Source organism: Ciconia boyciana, chromosome 18 (assembly GCF_034638445.1).
Source record: "Ciconia boyciana chromosome 18, ASM3463844v1, whole genome shotgun sequence".
NCBI lineage: Eukaryota > Metazoa > Chordata > Aves > Ciconiiformes > Ciconiidae > Ciconia > Ciconia boyciana.
The window spans coordinates 3,397,941-3,421,621 of NC_132951.1; the positions used below are offsets into that span (position 1 = coordinate 3,397,941).

The 23,681-nt window shown below is 49.7% G+C and overlaps 1 protein-coding gene across 1 annotated transcript in view; it reads left to right on the plus strand.

The window, feature by feature from the left end:
- GPSM1 (G protein signaling modulator 1) overlaps positions 1 to 23,681 on the plus strand; it is an 81,828-nt gene that overhangs the window by 20,644 nt on the left and 37,503 nt on the right. The window contains exons 2-9 of the mRNA XM_072882957.1: positions 6,640 to 6,861; positions 7,403 to 7,538; positions 7,833 to 7,975; positions 9,515 to 9,638; positions 10,747 to 10,862; positions 11,142 to 11,297; positions 13,039 to 13,147; positions 16,196 to 16,322. Coding sequence (XP_072739058.1) covers positions 6,640 to 6,861; positions 7,403 to 7,538; positions 7,833 to 7,975; positions 9,515 to 9,638; positions 10,747 to 10,862; positions 11,142 to 11,297; positions 13,039 to 13,147; positions 16,196 to 16,322 — 1,133 coding nt within the window. The remainder of the gene's footprint in view (positions 1 to 6,639; positions 6,862 to 7,402; positions 7,539 to 7,832; positions 7,976 to 9,514; positions 9,639 to 10,746; positions 10,863 to 11,141; positions 11,298 to 13,038; positions 13,148 to 16,195; positions 16,323 to 23,681) is intronic.

The following is a 23,681-nucleotide window of genomic DNA, read 5'->3' on the forward strand; positions in this document are numbered from 1 at the left end:
CTTGTGACATGATTATTTTCTGTGTAGCTTGATGGATTTGTTGTCAGCAGGGTAAGTGCTGTGAGCATGACAGTCCAAACAAGGCAGCCCTGAATATGTGAAGGGGAGGGTTGGAGTAAGTACAAGTTTAATTGCTGGACACTGTATGGTCTCCTCTTTTTCTGCCTGCCTGGAGCGGACGTGGGGTTGAGGTGCAGACCTGAGAGGTGGGATATCGCTGTGTCCTGCTCTGGCTTCTGTGGCCGTAACTCCTGGGCTGCAGGAGCTGCAGCAGCCTGGAGCTTCGGGTCAGTGCATAGCCCATGATCCTGCAGAGTAGCTCTTGGCTAAAGGCAGTCTGCGCTGTTGTTTTCCAGCCTAGCAGGGGGTGGACAAGTGTGGTGATGTCCATGCAGTGTTATTTTCTTGGAATATTTGGCAAGAGAGGCGCAAAGATTTGGGGGAGAGCGGTGTGTTGGAGGGTCTGATTGTAGGTAGCTCCAAGCTTCTGAACACACGTTATGAGTAGTGTTCCCCCTCTGGGGACCTGTATCATCACCCAAGTCCTAATTATAGTGCTGTTTTGACAGCAGTCATAGTGATCATTGTTAATGGCACTGATAACCCCTTGTGCTCTTTGCTTTGTTTCTTACTTGGCAGTGTTCTCGGAATCCCCAGTGCTCCCGGGACCCGCGCTGCCTTCTCCATGTTGCTGTGTTACTTGAAAACGTTTGATGCATGAGAGTCCTTGCGTTTTGCTTGTGCACCTTTTGTAAAGGCGCATTTTTGCTCTTAAGGCAAGGCAGCCAAAAGGCAATCTGTGATAACAAATCATTAGCTGCTATCTGACAGTGATGGATGATCCTGGGAAATCTTGGTGTTAAAGGCAATATCTGCTCTTCCTGTCCTTGTCGGCTCTTTCTGCGTTCAGATCAGTTATCCTTTAAAGAAGAAGTTGAGGGGGAGGTAGGGTGGCCTGCCCTGTGTTGGGTTGGGAAGAGATTTCCTCATCCCCGTGGTGGAAGGTCACCCTTTTCTGCCTCATATGAGTGTCAGAAGCAACATCCATTCCCGGGTTTGAAATTCGCAGCTGTCGCATTGATGGGGGCCGAGTGATCTGCCAGCATTATGCCACTCACTCATTCCTCTGGCAGAATGCTGTGCAGATTGTCTAACTCATTTGTGGCCAAACATTGGGTTTATATTTGGCCTCTTACTGCTTTTTAAAAAATGTGTTCTTTTTGTTGTTGTTTCTTAAACACCTATATTGCCCTTTTTGAAGTACCTTTTGCAAAAGGATCTCAAAGCGCTCTGGGAGCCACCTTTGTTGCTGTTTTACAGATGTGTACGTAACCCAAGGTGTGGAGGAGCTGTGGGACTTGCTCAGAGCTCCAGCTGGGAACTGATGGTGGGACTCTTTGCTGTACACACCAGCCCTGTTCTGATTTCTAGATTACAACTGGTGTCTTCAAAACTTTATTCTTGGCCAAAACCTGGCCAGACTTAACGTGGTCTGTCTTCTCCACATGTTCAGAAGAAAACACTCTGCTATATGTGGTATAGTCTTGGTTTGGTCTGGGACTTGATCATCTGGGAAGGTTGTCAGACCTTCCTGGCTGCTTGTGGTGGGCCTGGAGTCTGGGATGTGACTTCTACCAATACTTGGAAATCCTGCCTATCTGGAGGAACACGCAGATCTGTGTGAGTGGTTTGCACTGATCTAGGGCAAGGCTTATGAACAGGGGCCGCTCCAAGTGAGCATCTCCCCTCCCTGTGTCTTTGTTCAAACCCACAGGCAGGGACATACCATGCTGTTAGCTAAAAGGTTGAGTGGTGGGGGAATTGCATTAACGAGCTCTAGCATCTTAGCTGTGGAAGTAAGAAAAGCAGCTCGTGTTCTGCAGTGTTTCTCTTCTGAACCACACCATATGGCCAAGCCCAGCACCTTCAGCTTGTCAGCAGTAATTTGCTGGCTCGGGAGGGACTGAATCTTCTTTTCTGGTATTAAGACGTGAATAGTAGGTGCTTGCTGAGGTGGTACAGGCCCAGGCGTGTTGCCTGTGTGTCAGCAGAGGAGAAACTTAATACCTGGGGGGTGGGGAGGTAGAGGGCTCTGTCTTCTCAGATGGGGATGTTTTGGAGCCCATTTAAATGGGCAGGGATGTGCTCTGTGGGATCTGCCTTCTCCTGCTTTTCCCCAGTTGGAGGACTGCTCAGATAATTTCTGGAAGTTGCCAAGCTTCCTGGGTGGCAGATGGATGAGGCCTCTTTGGAGCCTGTCAAACTAATGTGTGCTTCTGCCCAAAGATGACCCTCTTTTCTCTTTTGGAGAAACCCTGAGCTCCTCACCTGACAAGGAGAGGTTCATAGCTCCAGAAGTCCTTCTGCTCTTGGAGCAAAGAGGCACCAACAGGAATAGCTGATGTGACCACAGAGGCAAAGTGCTTTGGGAAGAGACCAATTCAGAAAGGAGGGAGCTGCTTGCCTTCGACTCTGGCCATCTCATGGAGTCTTCTAGGGTCCTTCTTCTTCCTTGGGCAGTGCTGAAAATATGTGAATGAACCAAGACGCTCTCTTGTTTCTGAATTTCGGCTGTGAACTCGCCTATCTGGTACCTGAAACCAACAGTGGACAAAGGATATTCTATTTCTTAGAGGAAAGAAGACATTACTTTCTCTAGTTCTCCGGAAACAAAAGCAATGCTCCTTTCCCCTTCCCTTTCAAGGGCAGCTTATGGAGGTAAAAAGAAGTGTCCCAGATAAACAAAATTCAAGATTCCAGCAACTGATACTGATAATGTTGCTTGGGCAACATTACTGATAATGTTGCCCAAGCAGATGGAGTGACAACTGGAGAGCAGTTGAAAACTGGAGAGCAGTGCATGTTGTACGGACATGAAGATGTCATCAGCATCTTCAAAACCCCGGATCCTACCTGTGAACTTAACAGAGAGACCTGGCTGCAAAATTGTTCCAAGCAGACCTCAGCCTCACTGCTTCCTTCTGCCAGTGGGCTTGGAGCTCTGGGTTTATGTTCAGAAAATGCGTAACCCGCAGAAGAAGAGGTAGGGGAGGGCTCAGGCACGTGCTGTGGGAGGAACTGGGGCTGTAACTTGACTCTGTCTTTATTCACAGTTTTCCCTTCCCTTTGCCAATCTGTCAAGGTGGTTCAGGTTGGTCACTGGAACAGCGGGTTTCTACCTTCTGCCTAAATCACCCTTCTGGTCTTTTCTTCTGGAGAGTTGAGCTATGGCCTTTGGAAGCTGTTGTACGGGTAGTGTTTCAGTGTGCTTGAGTTTATTCGTTGACCTTTAGTTGGTTCCTCTGCCCTTGGCACTGTGTTTCTGAGTGCTTTTAAGCCTGCGGTGACTGAACTGCAGGTAAAGTTGCTTCCCAGAACTAGCTCTGGCTGTGGGGCCCCAAGGATGTGGGAAGGGAAGGTGGGTTTTAGAGGTGGGTTGTGTTTCTATTAATAATTGGTATCCTTGACTCCTGTCCCTTTCCATGGCAGCAAAGGCTTGGCGGAATGTGATGCAGAGAAAAAGCCTCCTCTCCCTTCCCCTTGTTTGCTTAGGTCCCAAACTGAGCAGTGATGTTAATTAGATCAGTCAGATATGCTGCAAAGCAGCCTGTTCAAGGACAAACAGATTTTAATTACAGGCTGTGTGCACTGGAAGGTCAATGTCACTGCCTTGTGCCTCAATAGTTACTATGGGAACACCAGGAAAGCCCCCAGAGCTGTGAGTGTGTGCAAGCATGTGTGCAAGTGTATCAGAATGCAGGTTCCGAGGCACAGATTTCACTTCTGCTTCTGTTTCCACCAGCAAATATGGCCTGAGCAAGATGCCCCCTTTGGAGTGTGTAGCTGGGTTTTGTTGCTGTAGGGTTTTCTGTGTTGTGGGGATGGGAACTCCCACTTCAAGTTGTTCAAATCACACAACAAGGTTGATCTGAGCTAGACTGCAATACCGTGAATTAGGGAAATTGGTCTCCAGCTTGGTTTCTAGACTGCTTACAGTTGGTGAACTTGGCTTCTTAAAGAGAACCTGGATTTTGGGAAGAGCTTTGTTTGTGTTGAAACTTGAACTGAAATTATTTTGAAATTCGCTTCTGTCTCTGCCATCTTCTCACTGGAATCAAACGTTAGTTCCTGTGATAGTGGCTCATTCCTGCATTTCAAGTCCTCTCAAGATTCATTTCTGCTAAGCTGCCTGAATTTAATCTTGCTGATTTGAGTGTAAGGTGTTCCTTGTCTTTCTTCAGTCCCAAGCCTTCTTTCAGCTGTTTGGGATGTATTGGCAGAGACTTGTCAATACCTGATGATGACACTAGATAACCACTCTAGCGATCTACAAACCATGAATGTGCCTTGGGACTGATGGAAGTTTGGTATGATCCCCAAATGGGTCCCTCTAATTCAACACGCTGTAGCAGAAGCTCATTCTTACTAATTTTCATGTGGTCTAGCAAGAGGATCAGTAGAGAGAAGTTAAACGTTTTTAGTATTAACAGTCTTAATGTTTTTATTTCCCCTATCAAACAGAAGTTGAGGCAGGGACTGATGCTGCACTGGCACCACAAGCAGCCTTCTTGCGCAAGTAAAATAGCCGCTCAAATGCGGGCTTTGCAGTGAGCTTGAAATCAAATATTTGTGTGGGAGTTTGAGGTGGGAGCTCAAATGAGCTACTGCACAATCCTGCGCTCCCTCTTGTAACTCGGTGGTTTTGGGGACAAATGAACAGTGAGACAGGAGAGGTCACAAGTGTGTTGGAGGGAGAGTCTGAAACCAGCTCTTTTGCTTTTTTTGTTTGGACAGTCCTTGTGGGTTGTCCTGCTTTGGAGGATGCCGTTGGGCTGCCAAGTGTTGGGTGTTTGGAGCCATACGGAGCCGACTCAGCAGGGAGATTGCCAGGCAAATAGGATTGGATTTTAGACAGTTTATGCACTGCTCATAGAGGAACTGGCTTTGTTTCCTGGCAGCTGAGAAAACACCATTCTGCCTGTTTATAGGAAAAATGTGTCGGGATTGGTATTTTGTACGTGCATCTCCCCGTGCCCCTTCACGGCAGGGGGAGGCAAGTGCTGGGTGCAGACTTGGGCAGAAGATACTGGAGCGCAGACCTGGAGCAGGAGGAGCTCTGCCCTGCGGTCAGTGTCCATGGGGGCGCGGGTGCACGGTGGCAGGTGCTGTCCTTAGGGAGAGAAGCCCAAGCAGCGCAGAGTGCCCCGGCTTGGCCAGCCCACCTCAGCCTCGGTCTGCAGAGACCCGGTTGCAGGGGCTGGGCCTTGGCACATCCCAAGGGTGGCTTTGGGGGAAGCATCTTCTAGGGCTCAGCAGGAAACTGCTGCAGGAGACATCAGGTGGGCTGCTGCTATTGCAGTGATGATGAGCGAGGTGCTCTCTTAGTCTAGGTACCACAGTCAAGCTTCCTGCAAGTGCTCTTTGAGAACAGAATAGAAACCGCCTTCGGACATTTATTATCTTTTGTCTGACCCTTGCTTTTCTGACTCTAGACAAATGGGCTGTGTTTTTTCTGAGCAGATGTCCACCTTTGACTTAGATAGTTTTGACTTTTAAAAATACATTGAGCAGAAATGAAAAAGCCAAAAAGAGCAGAGAAGCGTCTGAATAGAGGAGCAGGAACGTGCTGTGTCCATCTGCCTCGTGAAGGGGCTGGCTTTGCAGCAGGCAAGACACTTACAAATGTAAGCTTTCAAACACGCGCTCTGTCCCTTCTGAGACCTGGAGGATACACATGGCCTAATGGGGATAGCTGTAACTTAGGACTTGGTGGAGCACTCAAAGGAGCACATTTTCTTTCTCTTGAAGCAGTATCACTGGTCTCGCTTCTCTCCGCTGCCTTGCAGAGCACTTGCTGACAGCACAGCATGCACCGTTGCCAAAGGTGGTCGAGAAATGCAAGGGAGGAAAGCTAGCCTGGAGGCCAATGTGCAGAGTGCCTGTGGAAAAAGTGACAGTGGGGGAGTTAATGAAAAGCAGACACCGAGCACTGGAAGCTGCTCAGCCAAGAAATTCTGCACAGTCCAGGGTTTTCTCTGGTATCCAATAAAAATGTGTTACAATTTGGCTACCCTCTCTGTTATCCTGGGGAAAGTGGTGCAGGAGTGAATAGCCTGGGTACATGGCTTCTGCATTGTGCACCACCTGGAAGAAAAACAGATGCCATGTTACTCTTGTGATGTGAATGTGTGTCTTGAGAGCCAGGAGCCCCGAGTTTCTTGTCCGGGATCCCTACTGGGGAAGGGGCTGCCTTTGGCCGCTTGCCCATGCAGTCTGTAAATCTGGATGCTCTTGTGTCTCATGCCTAGGAGGTTGGTTTCTCAGAGGGGCTGAGTGCCCACCATGTCCACTGAAAGCTGGTGTCCGTGCTGCTGAGGTCTGCCAGCTGCCTGTCCCCGAGTTACCATCGCCCAAACAGTGTTTGACCTGGGGCTGGTGCCTTGGTGCTTGGGGCTGAATGCAGAGAGGCAGCTGCTGTCTGGAGGGTGGCTCCCTCCAGGATTTTTTTTTTGTAGGGTTTTTTTTGGTGCAGTAAGTAATTAAAGGTGTACAATGAAGTAAACTTTTTAACCATTGCACAGCAGCATGGGTGCACTGCAGTCTTAACCCCTTTAGAAATGACGGTCTTGCTTTTGGCAGAATGGAGGCATCCTGCCTGGAACTGGCCCTGGAAGGAGAGCGCTTGTGCAAGGCTGGGGACTTCAAAGCTGGGGCAGCCTTCTTCGAAGCAGCGGTGCAGGTGGGGACAGAGGACCTGAAGACTCTCAGTGCCATCTACAGTCAGCTGGGCAATGCCTATTTCTACCTAAAGGAGTACTCCAAGGCCCTGGAGTACCATAAACATGACCTGACCCTGGCCAGGTAAGCACGTCAGCAGTGCTTCGTCCTAATTGGACGCAACTTGTCAGGGCTTGAGCGAAGGCAAGTTCTGTGGGGTCTGAACCCAGCAGCCTGAGAGAATCTGCCTCAGAAATAAGCATCCAAAACTAGCCCTGAGGCATGGGGTGACTGTCCCATGGAGAACTCAGGAGGCAACAAGAATGGGCCAGGTACCTTCAGAGCAGGGAGGTAGAGAAAGGGATATGGATGTGAGGATGGTGCTTGGAGCAAGAGCAGGACAGTGTCTCGTTCTGTCCCCAGGTGTACTCATTGTAAGTACACCTGAAGTCATTAGCGCAGTTCACCCGAGACAGCAAAAAACAAGAATCTGTCTTCAAAATTGAGAGCTTGTATGAAGCACTGCAGTCAGGCATGTGTGCTGGGAACTGCTGGATGTGGTGTACGTACCATGCAGCGCTTGCTGCAGCTTGGCTCACTGCAGCTTGAATTCTGCCTCCAACAGTTAGTGAATAAAAGTCTGTGAGCTCTTTAACACCTCTTCTTTCCTCTGGTCGTTTTGTAGAACCATCGGGGACCGCATTGGAGAAGCCAAGGCAAGTGGTAACCTTGGGAATACATTGAAAATACTTGGGCAGTTTGATGAAGCTGTCGTTTGTTGCCAGAGACACTTGGACATTTCTCAGGAGCAGGGAGACAAGGTAATTGGTTCATGGCATCCAACAGGAAATAACTCCTAGCTTTAAAAATAATCTGTCTGCAAGTCAGTAAATGTGATATGAAGGTGGGCTTTGGAAGGAGGTGGAGTGTAAAGCTCTCCCTTCTGGCTGCACCGCAGGTCTCATGCTGCTGACAGTAACAACTGCCACGACAGTGAAGATGGGAAAGGAAAATGTGGGCCTCCTGGCTTTGACCATCTCTGCCCAGCAACGGAAAGGTCCATATTGGGATGTGAAGTGTAATATCTCGCTGTTCCCTGTTCTTCCTCCCTTTAGGTAGGTGAAGCCAGAGCACTCTATAATATAGGAAATGTTTACCATGCAAAGGGAAAGCACTTATCTTGGAACATGGCCCAAGACCCAGGCTACCTGCCTCAAGAAGTCAAGGAGACGCTACAGAAAGCTTCAGAATATTATGAGTAAGTATGCAAGCTTGGCCAAACCTTCCTCCTGCAGGGAACAGGGCTGGTCAGGCATCAGTGATTGCTAAAACGCACACAGGTACACCTTCGCTGAGCTCATCCTGCTCAGTTCATAATCTGTATTTGTGGTGTTCCTGTTCTGCTGGCAGCTTGCAGGGTCTGCAGGTTAGCTGAGCTCTGATAACTGTATGATAGCTGTATGGGGTGCAAGACGACAATTTTTACTGAGTCCTATTGGAAGCATTTCTCATAGCGGGGATTTGTTTCCTGGGCCACTGAGGATGTGGGAGCTCTGGAAGATGTTTGTTGCAAAGAATGAGACTGTGGGCTCAGTGTTGTTGAAAATCAGGCCACTGAATGAGATTTTGCATGTTGTAATGAATTAGGAATATTTTCCTGAGATGCCAAGTTATGATGGCAAATGAATCTCAAGGAAGGTGAGAGAGGGACTGCAAGCTTTTATAAAAGTAGAGCTAAAATGCATCCTGGCATTGCCTTGGTAAAACTCAGGGTAGTCTGAAGTATGATCATGCAATTAAGTTCAATAGTCTGCTCCTTCTCAGAGCTGTATTTGGAAGCCAAACTGTTAGCTCCTGTAGCCCCTGCTGCTCTCTGCTGGCCTTGATGAGAATGGATCCCTGTGTGTCTCCATTGCTGGGGCCACGAACAGAGACTCTCCTTCACCCAAGGGAAGAGGCTTTCACTTGAAGTCCCGGTTGTCCTTCTCATGGCTCTGTAGTTTATCTTGCTTGTAACATTCTTCCCTTTCCTAAATAGTTTCAGGGATCACTCTGATGTCCCACAAGGAAGGTTGTCACCAGACTTCTGGGCTAATGTTTTTCTCCTTGTACTTCAGAGTTTTGCTTCAGTAATGCAGGTTTTTTTTAAGTAGCCTTCTTAAATTAAGAGAGTGACAAGATCTTATATCTATCTTCTCACATCTGACGATGTGATAGTGCCTATATATAGCTCACCATCCTTCTTCCCAAGAATGGTGCATGTAGCATAGCCAGTGGGTAAATTTGTGCCAGCTGAGAGCTCTACGCTTCCCTATGTGTGCTATATGTGTAAAGGGGGGAAAAAAACAAGGTAAAAAGATGCTGGGAAGCTCCATGAGCAGAGCCCTGGCGTGGGACTGTGGATCTTGCTCCTCTCCCCAGGTTTGTCCCTGTCCTGCTGTAGGTAGTCTCCTTTCTCCTATGCTCCTGGTTCTCCCCTGGCCATTTCTTATTTAATGTGGGATCCTGTCAGACCATCGGTGTGTGAGCACTTGTGCAGTTCCTGTACACCGCTGCAGATTGCCTGAGGTTGAGAGAGCAGCAGGGACTTGCACCACTGGATCTGCACGAGCTCCCAGAGCTGCAGCTAGCATAGGTCACGGGACTTTCACCTGCCCAGGGATGCACAGGGCAGGCGGGTGGGGAGGGACCATGCCTTCGCCAGGGTTAGCTCTTCGCAGTGCAAGACTCTTCGCTGTGTCTTCTGCAGAGAGTGTTGGCTGTGTCTCACCAGACGTACTGCTCTGACTTCTTTCAGGAGGAACCTGTCCCTGGTGAAGGAGCTGGGGGACAGAGCTGCGCAGGGCCGTGCTTATGGCAACCTCGGCAACACCCAGTACTTACTTGGCAACTTCAGTGAAGCTATAGCCTTCCATAAGGAGGTAGGAAACTGCTGCACCTTCTTCCTTGGGTCAGGAGCTGAGACTGGCTGTTGAGGAGCAGCCTTTCTTCTCACCAGAGCCCAGGAAGTACAGGGAGGTGTTTGCCCTCAGCTGTTTTTCTCCCTCCTGTGTTGTACCTCAGGATATCTAAGGGCAAATTGCAGCTGGGCCTAGCAAGCTTTTTCTGCTCTTAATTTGTATCAGTCTAGATTTTAACAAATGCAAGCCATGAATTTAATTCAGCTGCTGAAAGAGCTGTTGATCAGGAATAAATGTTGCTTGTAGAACATAACTACTTTATAGAAAGCTTTACACAGGGGTGAGGTGACACAGTCCCTGCCCCAATTCAAATGCAATTCAGCTTCTATTTCAGAGTACCTACCAGTTTCCTTGCAGTGGAAGGTGCTCAGCACCTTGGAAAGTCAGCCCTGTCACAGCTCTGCTGATTTTTAAATGCTGGAGGACAGCAGCCAGCAGTGCTTTGGGAGAAGGGGCTTGAAAAGGAGCAGGAAAACTCTGCGCGGTATTTGGGATGAGGAGCAGGTGCTGCAAAGTGGAGGGTGAGAAGTGGGGAAGCGTGGGGAGCAGGGGCACGTGAGAGGAGAGGCAGGACCGAGGTGCAGGTAAGGGCAGAGGTCTGGGGAGCAGCTGCAGCGCAGACGGTGAGATGGAGCGCGCACACGTTGATGTTCATTCTGTGCCGCAGCACCACGCAAAGTGACGGCCTTGTTTCCTGCACATTAGTCTGCCGGTCAACCACATCCCTTCACAGCCTGACCTACAGCTCTCTGCTCACCTCTTTATTCAGCTGTTGAAGTATGTGTATAACTCCTTTTGCACTTCAGCTAAAGAGGTGTGGACTGACCAGGCTGGAGAAGGAGTTAGAGGAAGATGCAACATTACTCCCGCTTTTCCAAAGGCCCTTCCTGATCCTGAATTGCAAAAGAGGGAGAGGTTTCCTGCTGCCTCCAGCCCCAATAGGCCTGTGCACCACTACCTTGCTGGGTGGGAGCTTTGCAAACCAAGAAGTTAATCTCCCAGAAAAGTTGCTGTGTAACAGAAACCTGGCAATGGCCAGCCTGTACTCACTAATCTGTGTCTGCTGCAGCGCCTTGCTATTGCTAAGGAGTTTGGGGACAAGGCAGCCGAGCGGAGAGCGTACAGCAACCTGGGCAATGCACACATCTTCCTTGGGAGGTTTGACATCTCTGCTGAGTACTACAAGTAAGTGCCAGGGGCTAAGGCAGACTTGGGGCACGTATTCCCTGGAAATCCTGCCCTACTGCAGTGCATTCATAGGTTCAGGGGGATGTGACAAGGGACCTGGAGGCCGATTGCATGTGTGGTGCTCAGCAGTGGCGAGTAATACAGCTGCCTGAGAGCCTGCAGTGTGTTACAGGCATCAACTTCAACGCAGCGCACGCCAAAGCGGTGACTTTCCTGTTGCCTTGCGGAGGTGCCCTGCAGTGACCAGGTCTCTTCATTTCCACGTGTTCCATGCAGGAAAACACTCCAGCTCTCCAGACAACTCAAAGACCAAGCAGTAGAAGCCCAGGCTTGCTACAGTCTTGGAAACACATACACACTGCTTCAAGACTATGAAAGAGCAATCGAGTACCATCTAAAACATCTGGTGATAGCACAGGAGCTGGGAGACAGGTAAGGAACTGCCTCAGGAGATGGCGTTTGTGCTCTGATGGGGTCAGAGCACTGGCCCTTCCCTATTTACTTACTGTTCTCTACTGCTGGGGCTACAGAGCAGCGACATGTATTCTTGAATGCCTTTAGAAATCTCTCTGAACCCAGGCTTTAGTCCAGTCATCTGTCAAAAATTGTAACACGACTGACACCTTTAGCATGTCATTCAAACCCAGAGGTTATGCCCTTAAAGCTCTGTCTGCGTGGGCTGAGTGAGATTTTTAACAAGAGGTACTTCAGGAAAATGCATTGTATTCAGTGCTTTGCCATGAGGCTACTGCTGTTTTATCCCAGAATGGCCCCTCTAAAACTCCTTCAAGTTCACAAAAATTGCATCTTCCTTAGAAACTGTGTGGTTAGGGCATGCATACATACATGCCACTTTGTCCTGTTGCTCTGAGATGATGCTGGAAACTTCCATGTAGAAACAAGTGATGTTACATAGAGCATGTGGAGATGACATATTTTGCTTCTTGGCCTCATTCCTTCTTCTTTAGGAGGCTTGGCCTCTCTTTTTTTTTTAATATATATATTTTTTATGAGAGAGTGGTTCCTTTCTCCTAGATGCTTTCTCTGTGATCCTGGAGCCTTCTTGCAGCTTAAGTGACTGTGCAGCCACCTTGTTCAGTGTTACTGCTGATGGCTCTTGGGAAGCTGGGTGTCCTCCACTAGATGGAGCAGAGACATTAAAATGGGAGATCTGTGGCACTGTCGGGGCACTATCTGCTCAGAGAAGGTATAATCCCACCCAAGGGTGAATCATGCTGTGGGGGTGCAGGCTTGTGGGCTCCTGCATTTCTGGGAACACACCCTATGAGCAGAAGGTATTGAACAGGGTGACAAGAAAAATGTTTAAATGCTGATCAACCCGCCCAAACCCCTGAAAAGGGAGTTGCAGTCATGCTGAACCTCCCCCTGCGCCCCCATGTGCTTTTTTTATCCCATCACCCCCCACATCTGCTCGTTTGCAGAGCTGAGCAGGCTCTGCTGAGCCGTAGTCTCTGCCTGTCTGTGCAAACAGGTGCTGAAATCTGCTCTAGAGACACCTCGGTGTCTGGCTGGGGCTGGGGGTGAGGGCTGTCCGGGGCAGGTTTCATATTCGCCTCCTTTCTCTGGCTTCTGAAAACAAGAAGCAGCGCCCTGGAGGCCTTGTAGAAACAGGTCAATATTTGCTTGGCTGTTGCATGCAGTTTCAGTTTGTGCATGCATCCTGGGTGACAGAGTGCTGGTATTTAGCAGGAGAATGTTGCGTGCCCGCAATATTTCCTCCTTGCTATGTTCTTGTTAATCCAGCTCTTGGCTGTTGTTGAACAAAAGGGCTGGATGTTACATGCCCTCTTGGTGCATTGTGCATGTCTGGAGAGGAAGCCTTGCTGGGCGAGGTGGAAGCTGGACGGGAGCTCTGGCTTCTGTTCTCAGGCTGGTGCTCACAAATGAAGCCACGCCATTCTGGGCCCTTGTTACACTGTGGGTGCAGGCCCATTTCTGCGGCTATTGCTTATCCTCCGGCCTTACTGACCTCAGCATGAGAAGAGCGTAAGATGTACAGTGCATTTCATTTTCCTTTGCAGAACCTTTAGGTGAAAGCAAGCATAGCCAGGAGGCCTGGCTGTCGGTGCTCTCGAGAAGGAGGCCCTGAAAGGGCTGCTGTGCTGCTGGGTTTGCCCAGCATTTCTGTGGTTGACAGTTTCCTGTTTTGCAGGGTGGGAGAAGGAAGAGCCTGCTGGAGTCTCGGAAATGCCTATGTCTCTCTGGGGAGCCATGAACAAGCTTTGCACTTTGCAAGGAAACATCTTGAAATCTCCCAAGAGGTAAGAGAAGCTGGTTCAGATCAGAGGGAATCAGTCCTCCCTGTTGAGAGACTTTATTTTATGCCAATAACTTATATTAATGTAGTTCTCTTGCTATGACGGCTCTGGAAAGCCCTCGTCTATGTGCTGTTTGAATGGTGTCTTTAGGAACTGCAGAGCTTGGCTGGAAAATATTCTTTTTATGGGAGGCTCCCAGCCTTCCCCTTAATTACAGCTAATACGTTTGCTGTACATTGCTCTTAACTGATATTCCTGGGTGAGAAAGGACCTGGGGACTAGTTGTCTGGTCTGCTGGCCAAGCTGTTGTGCAGCCAGCTGGTGTGAAGGATCTCAGATGCCTCTGAGTGTCCAGTGTGTTAGTAAGACCCCCCCTTTTCTGAGCACAAGGCTGCGAGATCCTGACTGAGATGGACCTTGTGATTCTAGCTGTGGTCTGACCCAATTTGCTGGCAAGTTAAGTACCTGGAGAAAACAAGGCCAGCTCTTACCTGGTGGCTGGGTGCTCTAAACCTGCTATAGTTTGCACTCCAACAGAGTGTACGTGTGACAAGTTTTTTCCTCGCAGTGGAGCTGGCGGGGGGTCCTAGCTGTGAGGTGGCCAACTCTAGCATTGTCCTAATACAATCGATTGCTGATGCTGGACGAGCACAGCCTGCAGCTAGCCCTGTACTGCTGCCACACCATTTGGGGTTTCATGTGTGCAGCTACTCTGGTTTTCACAGATGTCCTTGCCCAGCTAGCTGCAGCTTTCCTGGGGCAAAAACATACGGCATTTTTAGATGGCTCAGAAGTACAGAAAGCAAGAATGCCATTGTTTGCTCTTTCCAGTGTGTTATGAGGAAATCGGCCGTGGCCTCTTTAGTCTTCCCCAGATGAAGAAATTGCCCTATTGAAGCACTAACTGAAATCACCATATGTAAGTGCTTTGTGTGTTCTCCTGCCTGTCTATTAGGTTGGTTAAATCTTGGGGTAGGGCTGACATAGCAGCCTAATTATGTATTTAATTATACTTATCAGACATGCAGAAGAAATACTGTTCTTTGGCCTCGTACATTTTAGGACAAATTAACTTTTTCCAGCTTTCGTCTGCTAGGACTGTTGCAGTGCGGGGCTGATTACTCAGGACCAGATGGCAGCTCGGCAGCGTGCAGTGCAGCTGAGGGGCGATGGGAGGACAGGAGCTGTAGGGGTCCTGGTGACTTCTGGGGGTGGACGGGAAACCCGACGGGGTGGGGGTTCATAGTGGTGTTATCATTCTGGGGTGATGGCTGTGATTACAGGGCATGTCAGGAGTAGGTTACTTGTGGCAGGTGGCTAATAAACTCCCCCACGTCATTAATTATGGAGCAGTGCAGAGATTGTCCGTTTGTGAGGAGGGCCTGCATTAGCTTCTAGCAGCTAGTGATTCTGTTAAAAAACTGATGTCTTATTTTAGCCTTGGGAACCAAGTGAGCCACTTGTGCTGTTGTGGCAAGCACCGGCATTTTGCCCAGGAAAAACCTAGTGAAGTTAAACCTTTGCACACTGGTGCGTTTAGCTCACTTCCCATCACCCTCTCCCCCTTCTACCCTGACATAAATCTGATGGTGACATTTGAATCCAAATGAAATCTGCTCAGGGTAAGCACATTGGAAGCTGCTGCAGGATGATCAGAGGTTACTGAAAAATTTCTTCTGAAACAGCTGGAGTGAAGGATGTGTACCTAAAAAACCTTGGAAGCTGTCCCAGCTCTCAGACACTGCTCCGGAGTACCTTTCCCATCTCTGCGTGTGGCGGGGGGCTCCTGGGAAACTGAGACATCCGAGCTGAGGGCAGAAACCAGGGCTCTGCTATGGTGTGTGTGGTATGTCCTGCCTAGGATCGTTGTCCTGCCAGTGTGTTCCTCTGATGTTAATAGGGCCTTGGAGAGGATCTGGAATGAGTGGAAGTCAGGGAAGCATTGAACAGAGCATCAAGGACTGTGAGACCTAACCAGGACATAATAATTTCTCTGGAGATGATGTCAACAGCAAATCTCTTGTAATTGGCAGGGGATTTACGCCTGATGATAAGCTGTTTGATCTGCCTCCCTTTACTAGTGCTTGGGGCTTTGTCATAAATAATGTGGGGATTTATGATTTTGTTCTAGGATGGCTCGCACTGCAGTCTATCTCGAAGGACCACAAAAGAGCTGTTGCAAGGCATTTAATAGCGGGTCAGGCCTCTCCAAGGGAGCAGCCAAGGTCTTCCTCTGTAACAGAGGCTGCTGTTCCTCTAAAGATTAGAAGCTGATTCTGAGTGACCTCTCTGTGTTGGCTGGTGATGTGCAAGCACAGTAATTTTCTTGTTTGGTTAAACTTTGAGGAGGGCCCAGCAGCATGTCTTATAACTCCCCAGTTTAAGTAGCAGGAGCCACTGGAAAGATCTCTTTCTGGACATGTAACATCATCTTCCTCAGCCTCAGGCCGGTGAGAGATGGGAATTTGGAAAAATTTGGACTGCAAAAGATTTTGGAGCCTTGTGTGGGTGGGATCACTAGGAACAACTCAAAGCTGTATGGACCTGAGCCAGGAGAGAAGGACTTTTAGAGCATCCAAGCCCTGAGTGTGACACTGCCCACGTGGCTGATAGTAGTGTGGCTGTCTAGTGCTCAGTAACTATGGAAATACTTGAGGAAGAGGGTTGAGAGTTTCAGGGCTCTCTGCCAAGCTATATGCGGCTACAGGATGGACCAAATGTGCACGTTTCCCTCTGTCCCACTTCTGTAGCAGTGGGTAAGCTGTGTCCCCTCGGTTCCTTGTACCAAACTCCACAGAAATGCGTTTTGAGGTACAGCCAGTACGCAGCACAGGATACATGGACCCTCTCCCAGATTACCACTGAGGAATAGTTTTGGAGAGTTGCTTTGGTGTTGAAAACTGAGCTGTGTGGTCTCTCAGAGCGTCTCCAAGATCTCTTCTGGCTGGCTGTGTTTTCTTTGGTATGGGACTGGCAAACCCTTTGCTAGGGGCTGTTTGCATAGAGCATGTTGCCTTTTAACCAGCTGCCCTGTTGGTTTTCACTCTGTAGATTGGGGACCGGAACGGTGAGCAGACAGCACAGGTGAACATGGCCCAAGTCAAGTTGGCCCTTGGCTTGGGCCCCGGGGATGAGGACATGGGTACAGCTCATCACTATTCTGGCTATGAAGCACAAGGTGAGTTTCTGGGCTTTTGCTGGCATTGAAAGGTCTCATGAAAGATGTGGTATGGTGCGGGGGGAGGGGAGGTGTTTGCAGGTGGGCAACATGGGAGGAAATATGAATGCCAGCGCAAGATGAGGCTATCAAGTGCCTTTACCAGAAAGGAGACTGCGGTATGTTTGCTCTGTGCTTTCCATAAGCTGCAAGGGCAGGGAAGGATCCGCCTCAAAAAGGGCACAGAACGAGTTAATGGAATTAATCTGCATTGGGAATGAAATTCCATGTGCCAAGCAGCAAATCAGCTTTTGTCTCTCTTAAAGCTCTGCAGGGCCCTTTTAACTGATTTGACTCATAAAGCAAGCTTTCAAAAGGTGACTGGCAGGGATTTTTGGCTGCTCTCCTTCTGATGAGCACCCAAGGAACAAGCACGGGCTGAAGGCAGGTTGTGAGCATCGGCACGCTGGGCGCTGTCTCACCCCTGGAACACCTGCAGTGATGCCCAACTTGGAAACAAAGATGTGGCAAGATTTGGGCACAGCAGACAAAATGGCTTTACTCGCTGCCCTGGGTCATTCTGCCTCTGCTCCCCAGGGAGCAGGAGAGCACAGCTGAGTCCTTGCCACAGCGCGCTGCCAGCCTGACGTGTCCCCGGCTCGGGGACTGTCTGCCTGCCCTGGAACTGCCCACTGCAGACATTTGTGGGTGCCTGGTATGGGGCACTTCCAGCTGGTTGCTCTGTCACTGTGGACAGACTTATTAATTCACACAGACGAAACTGCATCCCGGGAGGTGCTGGCTGATTAAGTATGACCTTGTAGGTGCAAACATGTTTTCTCAGGCAGTGTGTTCTCTTTCCTGTTGGTAGAACTGGCGTAAAGAAGATGATGCTCAGCTTGAGGCATGGTGTTCTGGGAGGCAGAAAGGCTGGCTGCGTGTGTTTGCTCTCTGTATTGATCTTGAAGGTGTAGCCTGCTACGTCAGTGCTAAATCTCTCCCCGAGAAGTCGAGCTGTGGGCGAGGGAGCCAGCGTGCCCTGCCGTGCCCCAGCAGGAGCTGCACTGGAGCTGCTTTCTCAAAGGCCGTGTGGGCCACGACGGCTGCCCCAGTCTCCTTTTGCACGTCAGGTCCATCTTTATAACTGCTGGGAAACTTATTAGCTAGGGCCTTCTGTTCATTCCTGGCACCTCGTTAGGGACTTCCTTTTGGCAAATTATTTTGCTCTGGAAGGGGAACAGGAAATTAACCTTGATGTTGCTGCTGCTCCTGGGACGGAGTGAAGTGTGGAGGAAACGAACTGATGGGGTGCCAGGTCCCTCGGGCTGGGGAATGGAGGGGTGCAGGAGGACAGCACCAAGGACTGCATGGGCTGCATGCCGAGACATGTTTGACTGGATGCATGAGTATATTGTGTGGAAGAGCTGCAGCGGGAAGGAGTCGGGCCAGATTTATCTGGGAGAGGGGCTCTGCAGCTCTGACCGTATTGCATAACCAGGATTGCACAGCCTTTTCCTAGCTGGAAATAATAATAATAAAAAAAAATAAAGCGAGAGGGTCTCTGCTCTTATAACACACTCCCCATTGTATCTGAGCTTGAACGCAATCTGCTATGGACTGGCCTGGTGTCCCACTGCAGGCAGGACAGTGTGCCTTGGGGGTCAGGGAGGGTCTTGGTCCCAGCAGAGCCCCTCCTGGGAGAGCTGAGCCTGGCGCGTGGCAGTGTTCCCCACACGGGTGGTGACACAGCCCCACTGTCTCCCTGGCACAGCCCCACCGACCGCCTCTCACAGCACGAGACTTGGAGAGCGTGTGGCACTGAAGGGTTGGGATTTTTGCTTAAGGCACGTGGCAAGCCTGGTCAGTCACTGGGCTTAGCTCTGGAGGTGAGGCAGGGCAAGGCAGAGCCAGTGTGTGGCCCAGGGGCTGCTCACTGCCCTCCAGTGATCCAGATGTGCCTGTGCTGTGTTAACATCTGGAGCCAGTAGTGATTTTTCTCTCATCTGACAGAGCAAGAGCCATGCCAGTCTGTGTGCATGATTGCCGGAGGGTGGGAAAGAGGGGCTGAGCAGCCATAGTCAGCAGCAGTGTTCACTGGAGGTTGCAGTGACCTCGTTAATCTGTGGTGTCATTGCTCACGTTCCCAAGGCTGAGGCTGTTGTCAACAGAAGGACAAAGTGTTCTCTGGAGGAAAAACAGCAAATGACTGAGGCTTGCAGTGTGCGGAGGGAGGGAGGGACCGCAGGGCCCGGGGCAGGTTCCCTTGCAGAGTAGGGCTTTTCCAGTCGGCGGGACGTGGGGGATGCTGCCCCTCACCAGGTCCTGGGAACCTGCTGGGGAGGTAAAAATCAGCTGGGGAGGTAAAAATCAGCTGGGGCTGTGCAACACCATCTTGAGCAAGGAAGGGAGCGTGAGCGTTGCAGTGCTCAGCCACGTGCGGGCTCTGAAGCATGCATCTCGGGTGGGAAAGGTGCTGTCCCTGTCACGTGGAGATTTCGAGTGAGGATGGGTCTGCAGGGCAGCCTGTGGAGAGGAGGCCTGGCTCCCTTGATTTCTCCTTAGCTTTTATTCTGGCTTCAGCTCTCTTATTCTGAGCTTCAGTGGAGGATAAGAGAGGCCACCAGTGTGTCTCTGAGCCCTTGAGAAGAAGGGAGATGTATTTAATGGCTGCCAGGAACTTTGGTACCCTCCTGTGCACCTATTAAATGATTAGAAAAGCATAATTATTTATATTATTAATAGCAGCAATTTACAGCAAGAGGAACATCTGTTTCTGTAATAGGAAGCAGGTGAGAGAGTTGAGATTCAAGTTGACTTCTGAACCAGCCGTGCCTTTTGATGTCAACAAATCTCATGGTGAGGAGAGCTTTCAAGTCTTTTTCCCTTCAGATTATTTTCCCTGCTTAAGGTTATAAAATGTCTGCATATTCATAAGGATGCTAAAATCATCTGATAGGGCAGGCATGTTATAAAACACATTAACTTCATCAAGCAGGTAGAATAAAGTTTCATAGCAAACTTGAGTTCTGGGAAAATCTGTTGGCTGAGAAACCCTGAGCCGGGCCATCAGACTGTGATGTCCTTCACAGGTTACTTTTGCTTCTAAGTCTTGGGCATTGACCTCCGCCGGGGGCCTGGGGGAGGAAGGAGTGTCTGATGTTTTCCTCTGCTGTTTTGGCTCCTCTTCCTGAGCTCTTTGTGATTTTAATTAATATTCTGAGAGCAATTGGACGTCAGAAGACAGAGCTGCAGGCCAGGGAAGTGGGGCAGTGCTGCAAAAGTCTTGTGAAAGCAACGACCTTGTCAAGAAATGCAAACACAGAGAGCTTAAAGCAACAAACCAAAAGAAGCTAGAAAGTAGCTAAAACATGAAGCAAATAAACAGAGGTTGTGTCCGTTTCTCCAAATGCCCAAAAATGTGGCCCTGAAAACTGGTCTTGCCCTTTTTCTCACACCACAAGTTAAGCCTCGAGTACTGGTAGGCTTTTGCCTTTGGAGAGAAGTAAGGGAACTTGCTGTGCCTATGAGGGAGTTGTTTTGTAGGGGTGAAGACAACCGTGAACAACAAGAAGTGCTGCCTGGTGCTGGGAGATGTCCCACAGTGCAAACAGCCGGCTCTGCCCTCGGCACCGCTGCTGGATGCAGGGTGGGTGCCCGTGCCACCCTCGCTGGCTGCCCTTTTCTAGATCAATGGGCTTGGGCTGAGGTTTCAGCATCTGCTCAGCAAGGAGTCGGCTGTTCCTAGTGCTCTGTGGGCAGCCGTGAATCAGGAGCATGGAGCTGAGCCTGGTGGCAGTGCCTGCCTGGGCTGTCCCTGGGTGGGTAACGGGTCTCTGGTGCACCCTAAACAGAGCGCTGCCTTGCAGCGTTCCCCTTTTCAATTCCTCCATGTCAGCTCTCCCCTCTGGAGGCTGGCACTGGCCGGGGTAGCCTGCCAGCTGGGAGGGGAGCGCAGAGAAGGGGCTCAGCCACCACCAAAGGGGTGGAGGTGCCGGACAGAAGGCAGAGAGCAGCCCTGGCCCAGCCTCAGTGCCTCTCCAAAGTGAAAACTGAGTCTGGGCTGCTTTTCATTTGTTCTCAGCAGCGCGTCAGCCTTGGTCGTCATCTCTGATGGCAACGGTACTGTTAGACACTGAGCAACACCTCTCCTGGCAGCTGGGTGTAGGTGGGGAGGGATGCAGGTGTTCTAGAAGGCGTTGGCATGTAGATGCTTTCAGAGAATTGTAAGCTGGTTCCTGGCATGGTTTCTGTGCTGTTTGCGGCACGCACACGCTGCTGCCCAGCCATGCTCAACAAGCTCTGAGGGCAGGAAAGGACTCGGCCGTGAGCCTGACTTCCCCCGCTCTCTCTGCACATCATCTGCTGAAAAAGGGTAGGCACAAGGCGAGTCTGCTTGGTTGGTGTTCAGGAGCCTCGGTGCTGGGTACCGCTCACCCCTGTGTGAGAGGCAGCCGTGCTTCAGATTGTATTCTCAGGTGGTGAAGTGGGCAGCTGAGCCTGGGTGGGCATGAAACCCCCTTCTTCCTGAGCAGTAATCAGCTCTGTGTGGCTTTGAATGTGGGTCTTTGCATCCTCAATGCAGTTTTGAGCTTGCCTTCTTCACAGGAATCTTTGAACCTTTGGATCAATTAGACAGGGATAGAAGAAACCTGCTTTTATGTTTCCCAGCCTGTTTGTTTGTTTTTTGTTTGTTTGCTTGCTTTAAATATCTTTGAAGTATCTAAGAAGTGTTTAGGGCTGCTGAAATATGCTAGATTGACCAGCCCTCTATTGACGCAAAGCAGGAAGGAGGCAGTGCTGCTAACCCGTGCCAGCCTGTACCTCGGGCTGGGATGCTGCCCAGGGACAGGGATATTCCTTCTCCATGGTTTGCTCAACCCTTCTGCGAAGGACTGTGCTGGGTGACAGCCGAGAGATGTGGCCCTTTGAGACCAGCGTCCTTCTGCCAGTGGGACAGCCCTGCTTGCTGAGACTGCGATTTCAGTGTCTAGGTAGTGTTTGCCTTCTGCTCAGCAGTGAGCACAGGGATCACATTGCTAATGGCTTCAGCATGGAACCTGCCTTGTTCTTACTGGTCAGACTGAGTAAGCACAGCAACTGAAATTGCTTAATACTAAGTATTCTCAACTCTATTTGAATTTTCCCAAGAGCTGATGGGCTGCAGCTCAGCTGTTTTTCATTCTGAAAATGAAAGCCCGAGGCTGTGCTGGTTAATTGTACCTGCTTGTGCAGGATTTTGATGGATGAGGTTGTTGACTGGAGCAGAGTAGCTTTTGGCCCAGCGGAAGGCAGAATGCAAGGTGGTCTGGTTGCTTTATTGTGCTCTAACAGATGCTCAGTGGAGCCTTAGCTTCTGAGCTCAGAGGAGCGCTAGCGCAAATGTTCCCACGTGCCTCCCAGTAAGGCACCTGCAGGAAGACGTCCGAAAAGACCTGAGTCTGTGGTGCTCCTTGCTGTGATGCTTGAGGGAGCAAGGCAGGAAGGACAGGAGTGCTGCTTGCATGGGGGGCTGCTTGAGTGAAGATTTAGGACTTCTAAAGGATGCCTCTTCATTATCTTTGTAATGAGTTACCTCTGCTGTTACAGCTGTTAAGTCATTCCAGCAGCACTGATGGGGGAATGAACCTCTGAGTCATCTGGATTTAAACTGAGTAATTTAGCACTCAGTTCAGACTGCCCCAGTATTGGCTTTATGAAGTTCTAAGATATTCTTCTCAAAGTGTTAAGAAGTATTTAATGTTCTTCTTTCATCTTGCTCTATACGGGACCCTCCTTCCCAGCTTCAACCTAAGTACAGCAAGACTTCTCGGCTCATGGAAGAGGAAATGCTCCAGGACTGGAGGAGAAGATACTGTGCTAATGAAACTCAGGTTCTTGTTTTATCTCGATGCCAGGGGAGACTGCCAGTGCTGGAAAGGAGGATGAGGAAGAGGCCAGTTCTTGAAGCCTGTAGCGGAGAAGGTACAACGTGGCTTTTGGCAAAGCCATCTCTTAAATCAAGGGACCTCTTGTTGTGGGGAGAGCTAACTCTTTGGAAATTGTCAGTTCCTTACACAAACTCCTGCTCCGAGCTGGGAAGCCTGAAGTTCCCTTTGGCTGCTGTTCCAGGCTGCTGCAGCCATCCCAGCTCTGGTGTGTGCTGTCTGGTTCTCGAATGAGCTTTCCACAGGCAGTTTTCTTTGGTAGCAAACGTGTAGGAAATGCCTATGGTTGTGATGATCTTCTGTCTAACAGTACAGTATTACTATTGGGAACGAGATGCTTCTGCTTACTGCATTTTCTTGCAGCACAGAGCAAGAAAGGGACTGAGAAGAAGAAAGTTCTTTCTCACCCAGCTAGAATTACTTTTTATCTCATAAAGGTTTTTGTATGGATGACCGTGGTTTGCTTTGGCACTTCACTGAGCAAGGCAAGGCCAGACCTTCAGCACGAGTCACCGTTATCTCTTGGCTGACCTCAGGCACCATAGTCCTTCACTCAGCAGCAAGGCTGGCCCCTAGCCTGGCAGGGACAAGCACTCAGACAACAGACCTTTGCTTAGCAGAGAAACCTGGCAGCTTGTAGAGACAGAGCTCATGAACTCAAAGTCCAGTGTGGCCAGCCATGTTCCAGTAGCTGGAAAGTGCCTGGCTGCTGCAAGCTGATGACTGATTCACAACAGCATCCAGGAGGAGGGATCAAGTACATTGCCCCTTGTTTTAGAGGACTTTACCGTGAGTGTTTGATCACTGCAATGCTCTGACATGTGCGTTGCTCTTTCTCTTGCCCTCCCTGAGTCAGTCTGTAGGACACAGCTGCTGTAATTGGGCTTGTCTAGCTGCTGGAGATGTTGCCTGTGTTAATTACTGTGTGTCACTTTCCAGCTCAAACTCACTTTCTTTTTGATCTCCGCTTGTTCAACACAAGCTGATAATGGAAGATTGGAGGTCATGAGACTCTGCTATATACTGGCAGAGAAAATCCTGCTCTTAGAAGAAAGGCAGGTGTCCCTGCCAAGCCTTTCACACTGTTCTTGAATTAGCCCTGAGGTTACATGCCTCCTCCTAGCCTGCTCCACCCAGCTGAGTCTATCTCCCAGAAAATCCTCCTGTCCCCACAACTGTTAAGCTGTTAAGCAGACCATTGCCCTGGGGGAGGTTATGGTTATAAGACACTGCCTCTAACATGGCTCCAAGCTTCCCACAAGCTCCAAGGCTTGTATTTTGGCTGTCAGGTGTTGCATGATTGGCTGCTCTGCGTTTTCTAGATCCTGCAAACACACACCAAAATACTTCATTCTTTGACCTGAATTGCCAACACTTTGTTTGCAAATAAGCCTTATTCCTTATTTATTTGCAAATAAGCCTTGCTCAGTTAAAGAAAAGCTAATGCCCATTGCAC